Source organism: Hippoglossus hippoglossus, chromosome 18 (assembly GCF_009819705.1).
Source record: "Hippoglossus hippoglossus isolate fHipHip1 chromosome 18, fHipHip1.pri, whole genome shotgun sequence".
In the NCBI taxonomy this organism is placed as follows: Eukaryota; Metazoa; Chordata; class Actinopteri; order Pleuronectiformes; family Pleuronectidae; genus Hippoglossus; species Hippoglossus hippoglossus.
The window spans coordinates 2,014,415-2,029,656 of NC_047168.1; the positions used below are offsets into that span (position 1 = coordinate 2,014,415).

The 15,242-nt window shown below is 39.9% G+C and overlaps 1 protein-coding gene across 2 annotated transcripts; it reads right to left on the minus strand.

Moving 5' to 3' along the window:
* Positions 1 to 4,321: 4,321 nt before the first annotated feature.
* Positions 4,322 to 15,242, minus strand: tspan5a (tetraspanin 5a). Of its 2 annotated transcripts, XM_034615185.1 has the most exons (11): positions 14,840 to 15,242; positions 12,685 to 12,735; positions 11,740 to 11,886; positions 11,450 to 11,620; positions 10,293 to 10,418; positions 9,561 to 9,608; positions 8,521 to 8,637; positions 8,336 to 8,397; positions 7,400 to 7,505; positions 5,050 to 5,091; positions 4,322 to 4,931 (listed from the first exon to the last, which is right to left on the minus strand). In XM_034615185.1, exons 1-9 carry the CDS (start codon positions 14,918 to 14,920, stop codon positions 7,433 to 7,435), a joined length of 876 nt encoding a protein of 291 aa, XP_034471076.1. In that variant the 5' UTR covers positions 14,921 to 15,242; the 3' UTR covers positions 4,322 to 4,931; positions 5,050 to 5,091; positions 7,400 to 7,432. The 2 variants fall into 2 exon arrangements, with proteins under 2 accessions (XP_034471076.1, XP_034471077.1); XM_034615186.1 differs by lacking the exon at positions 7,400 to 7,505 and having other exon boundaries at positions 14,840 to 15,239.

Consider the following 15,242-nt stretch of genomic DNA (forward strand, 5'->3'; position numbering starts at 1 on the left):
ATGGTGGTTTTTGTTCCCAATAAGCAGCAACGGTCTTATTTACTGACTGAAATGTCCAGCTCTATTAAATGAGAAATGGTCAAGTCCTTGAATGTAAATCAAAGTTAGGTCAGATTACTTTGAAATGTAGCCAGTCACTGAGTACAGATTAGATTTAGATTTTTCCACATCCTTTTGTTTTAATTTATATATCAGGAATGTCCAAAGGGAATTTCTGGCAGAAACATTCACTTGGACTCATGGATGACCTGATTAGAATTAGGTGATCAAAGGTCAAGGTCACTGTTACCTCACAAGACATGGTTTGCCTTGTGAACGTGGTATCTCAGGAACACCTACGGGGAATTCTTTCAAATTTGGCACAAACATTGACTTGGACTCACAGAATAACTGAATCGATTTTGGTGGTCAAACGGAAGGGTCACAGTGGTCTCACCAAACATGTTTTTGGCCTGATTGTGATATCTCGAGACCGCATTGAGGGAATTTCTGTAGCTTCCGATCAGTTGTCACTTGTAATCAAAGATGAACGGTTTAGATTTCAGTGGTCAAAGGTAATATAGCTCCTATAGCTAGCTGCTAGCTCCGGTTGTTGGTGTGTGACGTTTGCCGTAAAGCAACGGTACACCAGAGTTACATTTCCAGGCCTCCAGGGGTCGCTGTGACAATATCCACACATTATAAGGTTGTGTACCATCAAAATGATCGCAGTGACCTCATGAGTCTGGAAAACAATTTAATGTAGATGGAAAATACACTGTTTGTCGGCGGCATACTATATGTGTGCAGTATTTTTAGTTGTAATTAGTAACAAAATGTAATCTTGTCTGATTACTATTGGATTTCTTTAAAATCAGACATTTAAAATATTGCACCTCATAAGAACACAACTAATATTCTTCTTTATTCTGATGAAACATGTCAGAACATTTCAAATGCAAATAGAACTCTTCACATTAAGTATTTGTATGTTAGCTACTGAGCTAAGCTATCGATACCATTATCAGCCACACTGCTGTGGCAGAGGAAGGTGAGCTGATGTGCACTGTGGTGAAAGTGGTTGAAACTAAATTCAAGTCAAAACCATCCCACATTTGTTTCTGCTGCAGTCGCTGCCAACTCAGGAGAAAAAGTGAAGCTCTTTGCTGATGACAGCAGATTTTATTTTTGTCCTGCACAAACTGCAATGAATGTAGACATTCTTTCGGACGCACTTTTTATTGGTTAATATCAGTGGTTATCATTAAAAGAAGATTCATTATTTTAAAATTCTATAAATGTATAATCAAAATGTAAGTGTTCACAATTTAAGAATCTAATTTAATTAATTTGAATTTTAATCAAATTCGAACAATATTTCAAATGCAATCAGAGCTGATAGTATATGGTTACTTGTTTTCTAATCTGATTATTACCCAACCCTGAATGTAGTTTACATGAGCAGTGATAGACACCACAGACGTCCAGGAGACAGATGATGTGTGGGAGGTGCAGAAACACATTTGTGCACGTTTAGTGCCAAAAATCTGGAGTAAAAAAACACAAGAGAACAAAAAGTCATTTTTTTGTCACTTTTATTAAGTAATCTTACTTGATATTAAATTCAGTCCATATTTGAGCAGGACATGAAACAAGCAAATGAGAGGAGGTAGTTACATTACAATGTTTGTGGGATGTACACTGATGAGCTCAAACGTTATGACCACATGAAGTGGATAACAGTGGTGCAAAGAGCTGTCACATGTTGGGGTTAGGATCTGTTGGAATTGTGTGTGGACCGTGGTGACAAGGGGCCAAATCACTACCACTCGGTCAGAGCTTCTCCAAACCACCGGGGCTTGTGACGGGGGTCTACCAACCTCCCACATAGAAGGGATAAACCATGGTCTGACAACAGGGTTGGGATGGTAGCAGGCTGGAACAACTACAGGGCACCTTCAGAGGTCATTAGGGGTCCGTCCCTGCAACTGGGACCTGTGTAGTGACACTGATTTGGAGGATCAAAAGCATAAAAGGCAGCAGTGGTAATAATGTTTAGACTCATCAGTGTAATGTGATCATACAGACAATCGTTGAAAGTGAAACAGGTAGTGATGAGTGAGAGATGAGGCCTGCACAACTCCTCAATAGAGTATTTTACAACCCCCTTGTAAAATATGACATGACACTCAAGTCTGTAGAGTGAAAAATAAGCTTCAGGAGAACAAAAAGATAATCTGGACAATACAAGGGGAAATTATAAAACCAAATCAAACATACAATAAATATTAAGTATCAAAAACAGTGTTGATCCCTTTTGAGTAACTTAACACTGACATTTTTAGACTGTAGATAATTTACCGATGAAATAGTGTAAATAACTTTGCAACAAACAAAACCAGTGATGAATGCTTCGTGGAAATAATCTTTAAACCATGAGAAGAAACACTGATTTAAAATAACATCTTAACTCTTTTTTGAAATTCTGGGCTGGATTGAAAGGTTTTTCGTCTCAGCTCTGAATCAGTAGCACACACAGTGAAAGACAATCATAGGACACACGTGCCAGACTTGTTCTCATTCAAGTAAGTGCAGTGACGTATGAGGAAAGTATTGTTCAAAAAAGCCCATCATCATATTAAAAAGTCCTTCACAAAAAAACCAAAACAATTCATGACTGTGATCCACGTTTTAATGTTTCACCCAACTTACGTGAAACCACATTAAAAAAGTAATAACCATATTATGAAATGACATTACATTTGTAGTCACTTGTTTATTTGGACTTACATTTTTTTTTTTTTAAAGATGGGAATTAAGTGTCATTTGTCAAACCTTCAGGACTGTTGTATTGTTCTATATCAATAGGACTTTTCAACACAAGCACACAAGCACCAATACAGTATTGGAATTCTGGTGCCATACGCCATTCCAACACCGTAGCAAAAACTTGTTTATTTCCATTTAATGGTAGTATATTACAACATGGTGCAGCATGTTAAGAGACTTGTTGCTGACATCATAACTACTCTCCACACCGGCCTTAAATTAATTACAGCAATGTGAAAACAAATGGAGGGACAGAATCCTTGTTGTTCCATGTGAGAGCGAGCTCAGCCGTGGGTACGACTTCATGACAGTCTGAGTTGGTCTCTATCTGTGCTGTGGTGTGTTTTTTTCCCTTCCTCCTGAGCCACAGCAGCAGGCTTACATCCCTGGCGGCAGCACCTGCGATTAGCCTACATGTAAACACCGCAACACGATTCAACTGGTAAACTCAGACTGTCGAGGCCTCCTCACATGAGCTTCAGATGAACTCTGGAATGTACAGTTGATTTAAAGGCTGGTGGTGGTTATTTAAAGGTTGGGAATAATTACACCATCTATCGACGTACATATGGTTTGTAGCTGTCCAGATTCAGATCTCTTTTTTAAACTTAAGAAGCCATATACTTTGTCCAAGCAACAAGAAGCTGTTATAAAATGGTGTAAAAAGAGAATGCATCTGAGGCAAAGAATAATCCGATCAGATATTTATTTGACAGTTATCAATACTTAGTGTGACTTAAAAGTAAAACCAGAGAAACGACCACCACGTTGGTGCTATATACTGGTCATTAAAATGTTCCTTTAGTAAAAGGGAAACCCCCTCATGTAATTAACTGAGTTTCCTGTTAGTCCACTGGTTGAGTATGAACTCATTATGCTGAATGCTTGGAAGTACTTCATGGTTTCTTCCTGTTTAATGTTGGACGAGTTAGAATGTGGAGGGAGAATTTTAAGCTCTAAGACACCATCAGGACTGAACGCACACATTTCCTTAGTGCTGATGAACAGTCGCCGAACACAAAATAAAAATTCCATGTTAGTGAATAGATGAGAAGAGACAGTGGCAGCTCAAAGAGTCTCAGGGCTGATTGGTATTTTTTCTTGAAGGTGTTACACAAAGAGCTGCTCAAATTCTCTGAATGCTGAGGAAAGGAGCTCCAATGCTTCCTAACATATCTCCTTTAGGAAACGCTGGCCATACTCAAACAAAGGAAAGGAGATAATGCTGTCCCACATTTCATTGACGCCAATTCCGGAAATCCTCTGTGGACCAGATTGCCTGGTTTTGGTTCGGCCTTTGTGGGTTGCGTAGACGGCGTCCTCTGAAGGAGCCAGCCCCTGCATTGAGTCTTGCTCATTGTAAAACCCTTTGGAACTGCGTTTTGAAACGTGCTGCACAAATTAAGTTCATTATTCCTGTGAGTAATTGAAATGTTCTCTCTGATTCTGCTCTGACACGTAGACTCAGTTTGTCATTGTTTATCTTCCATATGTATATATATACAGCCTATAGTGTAAATTCTTCTTTTTCCTTGAACTCATGAGGTTTCCTTCGAGGTTGAGGAAAAGTTGTGCAGTTTTTTTGTTTTTTTTTACTTCTGAACTGCAGCCCCACAATCTGCTGTGACACGCAAAATATCCTCAAAATATTATTTTGAGAAATAAAACGAGATCGGGACAATGTTTTGTAACTTTAGAGACTTTCCCCCTCCTGTGCATTATGTCGTGGAAAAGTAGTAGAAAGCTACGTAAGCCAAGCGCTGAACTTTGAAAAAAAGTACACCTCAGTTTCTTTTATACACTAATTCAGATGGGTTTAGCAATGGAGCAATATTTCCACAGTGAAAAATACCGATCTAATATCAAAAAGATGTATCAAAACCTCTAGTCTCTACACTAACAGTAGCTATCAAAACTGGAGCGTTGTGATGATCTGCATGTAGTGCATGTTTAACCACACAGTTATCTGTTTACAGTAGTCACACACAGTGTTATATACAGAGCATATTCTCACATATTAGTGCCTTGCAAAAGGTGCTGGTTCAGTGAGCAAAGTGGTGCAGGTGATCGGTGACGTCCTCTGAACGCTCCCTGACACTCTGTTCAAGGAGGTGTGTCAAAGTCTGGCAAAAGAACAAGACAACATTTTATGAATAACAACTTTTTTATGTAATTCTATTCAACACAACATACAGTAAAATTCATTCATAAGATTGTAATTCATTGAAAGTCAAGGGTTACCTGTTAGAGGTTGAAATGCTGTTTCAGCATTAGGTAAAGAAACTGCAAAAGATGAGATAAAGAGGTGAACGTCATTAACATGGCTCCAACACTCCTGAGGTTCAACAGTTCAGTTTTAAGTTTCAGGCAGAAAAGGAAAGCAGGGAACGGTGACTTAAAGGGTTATGCTGGGAACGCTTAGAGAAGAGTTTTCTGCAAAGGATGAGCAGTGTGATCTAAAGAGAGACGGTTTGGGATTAAAAGATGTGGCCGAGAAAAGACAGGACAAATGTCTTCAGTTAGACACGGGAAGTGGAAGAAAAGGCAACGGAGAAAGAAAGGATTGTTGTCACATGATTGAGCCTTGTTCATTCAAACCAGCCTGACTGTGTAGCTAAGTAGGAAGATGTGGGGAAACCACAGTCATGCAGTCACACTGGAAATTAGTTTTCTGGCCTAAAGGCTAAGCTAATGCCATTTTAATAGGGTTTCAGTGGCCTCGCTCCATCAACGCAATCGGAATTTCCCAAAGGTCCAGACTGACAGTGATTTAAGTGTATGTAAATTCAACACGTTAAACATTTCAGCGAATTGACTGGAACCATAAGGTCTGACAAGTTTCTTCTGGAGGCAAACAAACCTCAATCAGCCTGAGCAACAAAGCAATAATGTTCTGCTCCATCTTGTATTGAGATTACAGCAGACTGGCCCTGCATGGTCTGCGTTGTCCTTGGCATCTTGTCTTCTCCCAAACTCTCAGGAGCATCGCACTACTCTGCGTTATCCTAGCTACAATACTAACGTTGCCGTGTTTCATCAAGTGGTCTGGTTTTGAAAAAAAAAAGTCAATTTGTTAACGCATATTTCTGGAAAGTTCTGGAAATTCTATAGCACTAATTCCGGGGTCTTTTTCTTCGCTTCTTTTGTATCTGTCTCTTAGTTCAAGCAGAGGTCAGAGGCGATTGGCTGCGGTCCCATAGACTTAACAGATAAAAACCTTGGGCTTAAACCTGTCACGACAAACCACACAAATGTCATTCGCCTGTGAAGGTTTTTCCAGGTACACACTGTAAATTTAACTTCTGCTACTTGTCAGGACCATACTGGTGTATGTCGGAAATTTCGGCCTACTGAAAAATAATATTTTAGACGTGTCAAAATCTGTCAATCCTAAGTTTTCTGTGACGTAGTGGCGTCCTTAAAGCACCATACAGTATTACTTCTAAAGGCCTTTGTACTCCAAGTCCTTCTTTTTCATTTGCAAGGTTTTAATCTGCCATCTGATAAAAAATCCTTTGGCACAGAAACCTTGCAAACCATGTCCGTTTTATTATTATATTTGTGGTGAAGTGAACATTGATGATGAGACAAAATTGAGTCATTGAGCAGTGAGGATCATTTTCTCTTCCTCTTCCTGCATGAAAGTCGAAAAACATCCAGAAAATGTTCACCTCTTGCCAAAGGAGCTGTGGAATTATCCAGATCATTTCCAGGTCGATTTAAGGATGTCAGTCATCTGGTTTGAGATACTGCTAGCAGAACTAGAACCACACTTAATAGATGACCACCAATTTCCAACCATTCGTTAACAGTGACTGCCATGATAAGAGTGGTCCAACAACTCTAGAAAGGATCTTGCGAAAAAATTCGGAAAGTCCAATCTCTTACGAAATCACTATTGATGCTGTTTAAACATGATTGACACTATGTTAGGTTTTGAAACAATTTGAGACAAAAAGTAAAAACTTGGTGTGCAAAGGCCTTAATGCTCAAAAAACCTAATGAACCTTATATGAACTTAAAGGGCAACACACATGTCAGCATCTTGATGTGTCAGGATGTGTCAACTGTCCAGAGAAGCAGTATTTTGGACTAAATGCTAACCAACTGCTAATTAGCGAGCCAACACAGTTGAATACTGAAATAACAGGAAATGCTGTATGGAGAGTGAAGGAAGCAAAGTTTCAGTTGTGTTTTTGTATGGAGTAATGTTTGTCAAGTTTCTTTTCTCAACTGTACATTATAAAGTAGGAATGATGACTTCACTGCTTTGTTAAGCTCCACCCCCCCAGTGAGGTCATCACTAAAGAAGCAGTGTTTTGCAGGAAGTGAGAAAGTTTTCATTCCATTGGCTCTAAAAAAAAAAATCTAGTTTTAAATGTAGAATGTCGAATTAAAAAAATGGTACACTGACAAACTGACAAAAGCTTTACTCTTGTGGGACCTTCTTGCCTCCATACGACGCTTTAAGGGTCTATTGAATACAGCTCCATGGGACACAAAACAACAGCAAACACAAACACAGATCATCCACCCACTCACAGCAACGCTCAAGACAAAACACATCACCAAATGAATCCATCACACCCACCGGCTACAAACACACATGCAGCATGTGTGTGTCTCATGAGTAGTAAGCCGATGCTTTCTTGCTGGATTGTGGTGGGAGTCGACGCATGGAGAGAGGGGGGGGCACCCTGACGAAGCATGGAGGAGGAAGAATGAGGTGTGAGGTGAGTTTTGGCATCGTGATGGTAAAGCTCAGTAACCCTCCTCTCTTTCCGGCTACACTTCTTGTGTCAATGTCATAGCTGCACTTTTTTCCAGACATCATTTCTTGTTTTATCATTATTCCGCACAATTTACAAAGTCATCTTACACAAATTAAGTGTGAGTGAGTATTCACAATAACAACAGAGCACTTAGAGTCTGTGTATGTGGATTCTGTGAGAACAAGATATGGATCTATGCACTCTAGATATGAAACTTATTGAGTGTATATATATAGTGTGTGTATGTTTAGCATATATGTAAGTGCAGAAATGCTGCATTTCTATTCATTTATCTTTGGGATAAGAAATAGTAATCCAATGTTATTCATTATGCATCAACATTAATTATTACATGGTCAAAAGCATTAGGCTATAGTGACTCTTAGTTTTTTAAACACTTTTGCAATGATGATGCCTGACTAATGGAATTCAAACTATTTTTCATGTGTATGATTGAGACACTGTGCCCCCATTGTTTCCTCTCATACTTTGTTTTTATCTGTAATGTAAAAAAATGTGTGCATGTAATTTGAAATGTATCTTTCCTTCCTGTGTAAAAATATTCCTTAACTACTGCATCTACAACATGGGCCAGAGCGACACTTTCAGTCTGTATACTCTGACAAAGAGCTGATGTTGTGAAATGCAAACAGTAAAAACAAATGGGTGCAAATCAAGGGAAGTGGTTTTAAAAGGACAAAAATGTGGACACATGAGACACAGAACTGAGGTCAAAGTATTGATCGTTTTCTCACCAGCTTGCCCGCACAGCCTCGATGTCACTCACTAAGTTCTGGGCCAAACAAATCCCAAAAATCTGTGGATGAAAGAAAAACAACAGCATAAATGGCAACGTTACCCTTTTTCATAAAGAGATTATGGAATGATGCTTTTGTGTCCAGATTTTTCTGGAGCACCAGGAAAGGTGAATGGGACTTGCCTGCAGTAGTGCAACTCCAATGAAGATCCCCGCCACTAAGGTGAGGTTGTCCTGCAGCCACTTCTCAAACTGCGGCACACAGCCTTTCACATTGATGTAGTCCTTCTGCTCTAAGTCCTGTACAAACAGAACCGCTTGTCAACATCTTCACATTGTGACTCAGTGTGGCCTTCTTAATCTGGCCTTTTATAAAAACTTTCTCTCACTTTTTGTGAGTTAACAACGACCTTCCCAAAACCCAAATTCTCTGTTCTGAACACACAGAGGCAAAGGATATTATTTTTTACTACATCCAAAATTTGATTATGATGAAAAAAAGAAGCCAAAGGGAGACATCCTTAGTTGAGTTATTAGTGTTGGAGTTGATGCACACGTCTTTACGAGCCTGTTGCTAGTCACTGAGGAGAAAGAATATACTAGAATTGCTGTTTGAGTCACACACTTTCCATGAAAACCATTTGGGTTTAATGGAAATGTTGAATGTTTCCCACATAATTTGCTGTATGTTCTATCAAGTACCAAGCAAAGTGCCAATTGCTAATGCTAATGCTGTATAAAATATATTATACCAAGTTATAATTATTCAATTCATATTCAAGTTAATGTGAGTGTTTGAATGAATGAACAATGATTGGTGCGGTGTGTTTGGTATGTGGAAGGTCTGGTATACGACTCAAAACAGCATCATTTACACCATGTTTTTAGACTAAATGTCCAAGCAGTAACTGGGAGGATAACAGCAGACATTTAGGCTAAAAACACGGTGTAAATGATGCTGTTTTGAGTCGATTTTGAATGTCGGGTCTTACGGACACTTGGATGACACCACATGATTCGTATAGATTACTTCATCGGCATAGTGGTGAGTAAGTAACGAGTGAATTTTCATTTTTGGGTGAACAATAACTTTAAAATCCCTGTTAGGAAAATCACTATATCGCTAAAATCAAAACACAGAGAAAGAAATTAAAAATTACATCTTTATCATAGAAAAAAGAAACAACCAATAAGTTTGAGATAGTAATGTACATGTTACTTACTGGTTTAGCTCGAATGTCATATCCACACTGAGTGTTGATTACATCCTCCTGTAGACAAAGAGTCAACTTTATAGTATCGTAATAAAAGCAGCATTTTGAAATAAGCATCTGTTAAAAATGTGCAACTTTTTGTGTAGAACTGAGGAAGAATAAGGCGAAAAGTGTGCAGCCATGCTAGCAGCTCTGTGAGGCTGTACAGCAGTGCGTAGAGCCAAATGCTATATAGTAAGTATGCTAACATGCTCAGCAGTTATACTGTTCAACGTGTTCAACATTTTAGTTGAGGGTGTTAGCATGCTAATGTTTAAATTCTTTTAAAAAGATGACAACAACATGGGAAGTTGTGTACGCAGTATGGTTGGTGTGATTAAGTTGTGTGAACACTGCTGCTAGGTAACGGCAACATGGACGCCGAACATTAATGTATACTTTTGTGGTCAAACAGGCTAGCAATTTCGCGAGCTAACAGGAAGGCAATGGAATGCAGGAATGCAAACGTAAAAGGTCAAAGGGCAAAGATGTTGTTGAGAATATAAACATTTTCCGCAAAATGATTTAGAAATATGACTAAAATGAAAATAAATCAAGTTTCCATCAAGCAACAAATAAACTTCCATGGCCTCCACCATTTCTGAAGACAACAGCTAATGTGTTACAACTCTGTGAACCGCTGCTGTGTTATATAGAACTCTATAAACGTGTAAATGCAGGCAGTTCCCGGGGGACTCGTACCGCCGGGTCCTTGGTACAGCAGGAGAAAGGAACTCCGCACTTTTCCCTGCTGGGATTCCCATCAGTGCAGTTGAAATAGATGTTCAGGTTCCAGTCATCTGCTCCAAACGCACCACAGCAGTCCCACTGAAGTCAGACAGAGGAAAGAACGATGAAACTGACGAACGCTCCTGTGGTTAGAATTAAAACGCTGTTAAATTTGTTGACCGAAATGAGAAAAGACCGTTCAGCGGTTTTAGACCAAGTGGACCTGATTGGCCTTGTGACCTGATACGCTTGATCCATTGAGGAAGTCTCAATAATAAAAACCAAAACTGAAGTTGTAATAAAATGCTATTTTTACCCTAAAGGTATGGAGGCAGAGATAAGGATATAAGAGTGTTGTAACGATGTCATATTACACACACTGCTGTGCTGCAAAAACTTTTCAACTAAAACTCACTTACAAATTAAATCTTCACGATCATAAATTTTCAAATGCAAATAGTTGTAAATTTACAGTCAGAAATGCTGTAGTAGAAACATCAACAACACCTGTGTTTTTACTGAAGGTTTGTTCTTAGCTTTTGGTCATTTTAAATGAGTTCGTCAATATCTCACATTAATTATATCTCCAGTGGGTTTGTTTTTCTGGCTTCACATCACTGTTTCAAACACAAGTATGTAGATGTATAGAATTTAAATTTAAAAAAAGATAATTTCAATGTAAAATATAAACATAAATCCTTATGTGCATCGTTTATTATGTAAAAGTAAAGTTTTCATATTAAAAAACGAATTAATATTTATCATATTATCACATGTTGCAGCATCTAATTGTATTTAACTGTAAATGAACATCTGGTAAAACAAAAGCTTAGACATCCAATGAAACAGATGTCAGAGTGCTATATGACTCTATATTTGCACTTATATATATTTATAAACATGCACATATCGATTGGTGTTTACAGCAGCAACAGTGCTGAATGTGCATCCCACCTCCGCAGCAGAGTTGACAGTAGCTAGCAGCTCAACAATATAAGTCTAGAGCTTTAAACCACTCTTCATTGAATTGCTGCTGAGGTAGGCCATGAGGTGTGGTTGAAAGCTTGGGGAAAAAACTAGTAAAAAGACTGTTTTAATGTTTGAAGAATGAACTTTCCCACGTGTCTTACGTATTCCTGAGTGAAATCGATGAGGTTCTGTAGATCGATGTCGTCCCGGTACGCTCGGATGTTATTGTTGATGAACAGGTTGAGCTGGTCTTTAATCCAGTCCTTAAAGACAAACGCCAGGACTCCTGTCGTAAGCTCCAAGAAGAAGATGATTCCAAGAAACACAGAGAACTATGACAAGAAGAGCAGGGGAAAAAGGCAAGATGACAAATTCACATTTGCGGAGTTGCATTCTGCGATAATTCATCTGTGCATGCAGATTGTAACATTATTTTTGTCATGGAACATACAAACTTTAGCAGGAAGGTGTTTTCTCGCAGCGCTCCGATGCATCCGGCAAACCCCAGAATGAACATGATGCCCCCAACCACCATAAAGAGCCAGACCGGGTCCAGACCACCAAGGTCGGTGATGGATGAGATGTTGGACAGGACCCCCTGGAGCGAGGAGACAGAGCACAACACAGAGTGTGAGTCAGGCAGCTGCGTCTCTTTCAGGAGAGATCATGTTTGCCAACAGGGTCGCAGTGACATTAAACAGGATGGAACTTGGATGAACTCAGAGGAGAAACAATGCTGCTGCGAACATGAATTCAGAGAACTTGAGAATTCTGCGAAATAAACTGCTTCAGTGAGATGTTTTAAGTAAACGTGTTTATATTGCTATCACTCTGCATGCATTGAATTAACAATGATTTGGTAACACACACAGGTTACAAATGTTGAACCTAGTTTCAAACTTAATATGGTTATTTTAACGATTTGTTTGAATACTATGCGAATGGGTGAATGTGATTTTTACTGTTAAGTGCTTTGGGTGGTCGTTAAGATTAGAAAAGTGATATATGAATTTAGTCCATTTACAACAGTCAAAAGAAAGTAAAATACTCTGTAGGTCCAGGGCAGAACTGGAGAGAGGGAGATGATTCCTTGAGGGTTCATCACTACAAGTAACACCTTTAAAATCATACAAAATGACTTGATCCATTATTAATGTAGAATCTTGATTAGTGCAGCTTTAATAGGAATAAGTACTGGCACACAATTTAAAAAAAACTGAGCATTAAATGAGTGTGTGTTTAAATCAGGACAATATTAAATATACTGGCATTTAGTAAAAATCTTACAAGGAAAATTCACAAGAAGAGCAATAGATTTTATTTATAAAATATAAATATGAAGAAAAAAAGTTGTCACAACACTATTTTTATATTTTGCAATAATAGCTCTACTCACCTTCTCACTCCATGCCCACAGTCCAATTCCAACTAAGGCCATGCCCAACAGCTGGGGGGGAAAAAAATACAGTCATGTCAAATGCCCGTGAATGTGTTAATGCAAATTGACACAACGGCAGCCTGTCGCATTTTTATTATATACTGTTCTTCTGAGGCCACAGTGAGTCTGTGATGGTCGTCTGGTACTTTTTTATTTATTTCATCGTGGCATTCATGTATGTGTCAATACTCTCAGTGAGTAGTATTGAGTGTGTAAGTTGCTATAATTGGGTGAGGGAAGATCGTGCTCACCACTAAAACTAGTGCTGCTGTAAATATATACGTATATATACACACACACACACACACACACACACACACACACACACACACACACACACACACACACACACACACACACACAGTCTGTAATGAGTGTGTAGTGTGGATGTAGTGTGTCTGTAGTGAGTGTGCAGTTTGGATGTAAAGAGTGTGTAGTGTGAATGTAGTTTGTCTGTAGTGTGTCTGCAGTGAGTGTGTAGCGTGGATTTAGTGTGTCTGTAGTGTAGATGAGGTGTGTCTGTAGTGAGTGTGTAGTGAATGTGTCTGTGGTTTGGATGTACTGTGTCTGTAGTGTGGATGAGGTGTGTCTGTAGCGAATGTGTAGTGTGTCTACTGTCTATTGTGTGTCTGTGGTATGGATGTAGTCTGGATGTAGTGTCTGTAATCTGGATGTGGTGTGTCTGTAGTGAGTGTGAAGTGAGTGTGTCTGTAGTGTGGATAAGGTGTGTCTCTAGCGAATGTGTAGTGTGTCTCTAGTGTGTGATGTGTCTGTAGTGTGGATGAGGTGTGTCTGTAGCAAATTTGTAGTGTGTCTAGTACTGTCTTCTGTCTATAGTGTGTCTGTGGTATGGATGTAGTGTGGATGTAGTGTCTGTAGTGAACGTGTAGTGTGTCTGTGTGAGTGGATGATGTGTGTCTGTAGTGAGTGTGTACTGTGTCTGTAGTGAGTTTGTAGTATGTCTGTGTGTGTGGATGATGTGTGTCTGTAGTGAAAGTGTGGTGAGTCAGTAATGAGTGTGTACTGTGTCTGTAGTGAGTGTGTAGTGTGTCTGTGTGTGTGGATGATGTGTATCTGTAGTGAGTGTGTGTGTCTGAAAGGAGTGTATAGTGTGTATATGTGTGTGGATGATGTGTGTCTGTAGTGAGTGTTTAGTGTGTCTGTAGTGAGTGTGTAGTATGTCTGTGTGTGCGGATGATGTGTGTCTGTAGTGAGTGTTTAGTGTGTCTGTAGTGAGTGTGTAGTGTGTCTGTAATGAGTGTGTAGTGTGTCTGTAATGACTGTGTAGTGTGTCTGTGTGTGCGGATGATGTGTGTCTGTAGTGAGTGTTTAGTGTGTCTGTAGTGAGTGTGTAGTGTGTCTGTGTGTGCGGATGATGTGTGTCTGTAGTGAGTGTTTAGTGTGTCTGTAGTGAGTGTGTAGTGTGTCTGTAATGAGTGTGTAGTGTGTCTGTAATGACTGTGTAGTGTGTCTGTGTGTGCGGATGATGTGTGTCTGTAATGAGTGTTTAGTGTGTCTGTAGTGTGTCTGTAGTGAGCGTGTAGTGTGTGTGTAGTGAGTGTGTAGTGTGTCAGTAGTGTGTATGATGTGTGTCTTTACCACAGGCGTCAATAAAAGGTCAGTAGTGTGTCTGTAGTGAGTGTGTAGTGTGTCTGTAATGAGTGTGTAGTGTGTCTGTAATGACTGTGTAGTGTGTCTGTGTGTGCGGATGATGTGTGTCTGTAATGAGTGTTTAGTGTGTCTGTAGTGTGTCTGTAGTGAGTGTGTAGTGTGTGTGTAGTGAGTGTGTAGTGTGTCAGTAGTGTGTATGATATGTGTGTCTGTACCACAGACGAATATAAAAGGTCAGTAGTGTGTCTGTAGAGGAGCTGTAGCGCTGAGCTGTCATTATAGTTCACTGCAGAAAGCCGATTAGCTGCTTGTTGTCAGCTGAGCTGCAGCCGCTGTTGTGAACCGTTCTGTGTGAACAGGACGGGACCGGAAACCCACACTGTGTCGGTCAGTAGCGGTCCGTCAGTACCGTGAGAACAGAGGTGATGAGGAGCGGGCCTTCCTCCCTATTGGCCAGCGGACATGATAATGGCCGTGCAGTAAAACAAAGCGCAGCTCTTACCCAGAACAGGATGTTGAATCCAAAGATGAAGTATTTGATGCAGCAGCTGACTTCTTGTCCTTTGAACTGATTCCCCGACATGTCTGAGCATCATCCGTGTTTCTGCGTGGCGGAGAGAAAAAAAAACACACGGCCTGCTTCACAGGCTTTGTGTGCGGGATGGAACAGGTTCAGCGCCCCAGGGATACATCTCACTTTGTCCGCCTCAGACAGCTCCTGCGGCCGCTTCAACACCACGTCGGCTCCATGTCGAACGGAGCTCAGGACGCGCTTACACACGCGGCGGTAAAAAAAACAGGATGTAAAAGATAAAATGGACGTTAACGGGAAACACCGACGAACAGAAATGATACGCTCCGCTATCTGAGGAGGCGGCACCGCTAGTGCGACTGCGCGTCAACGA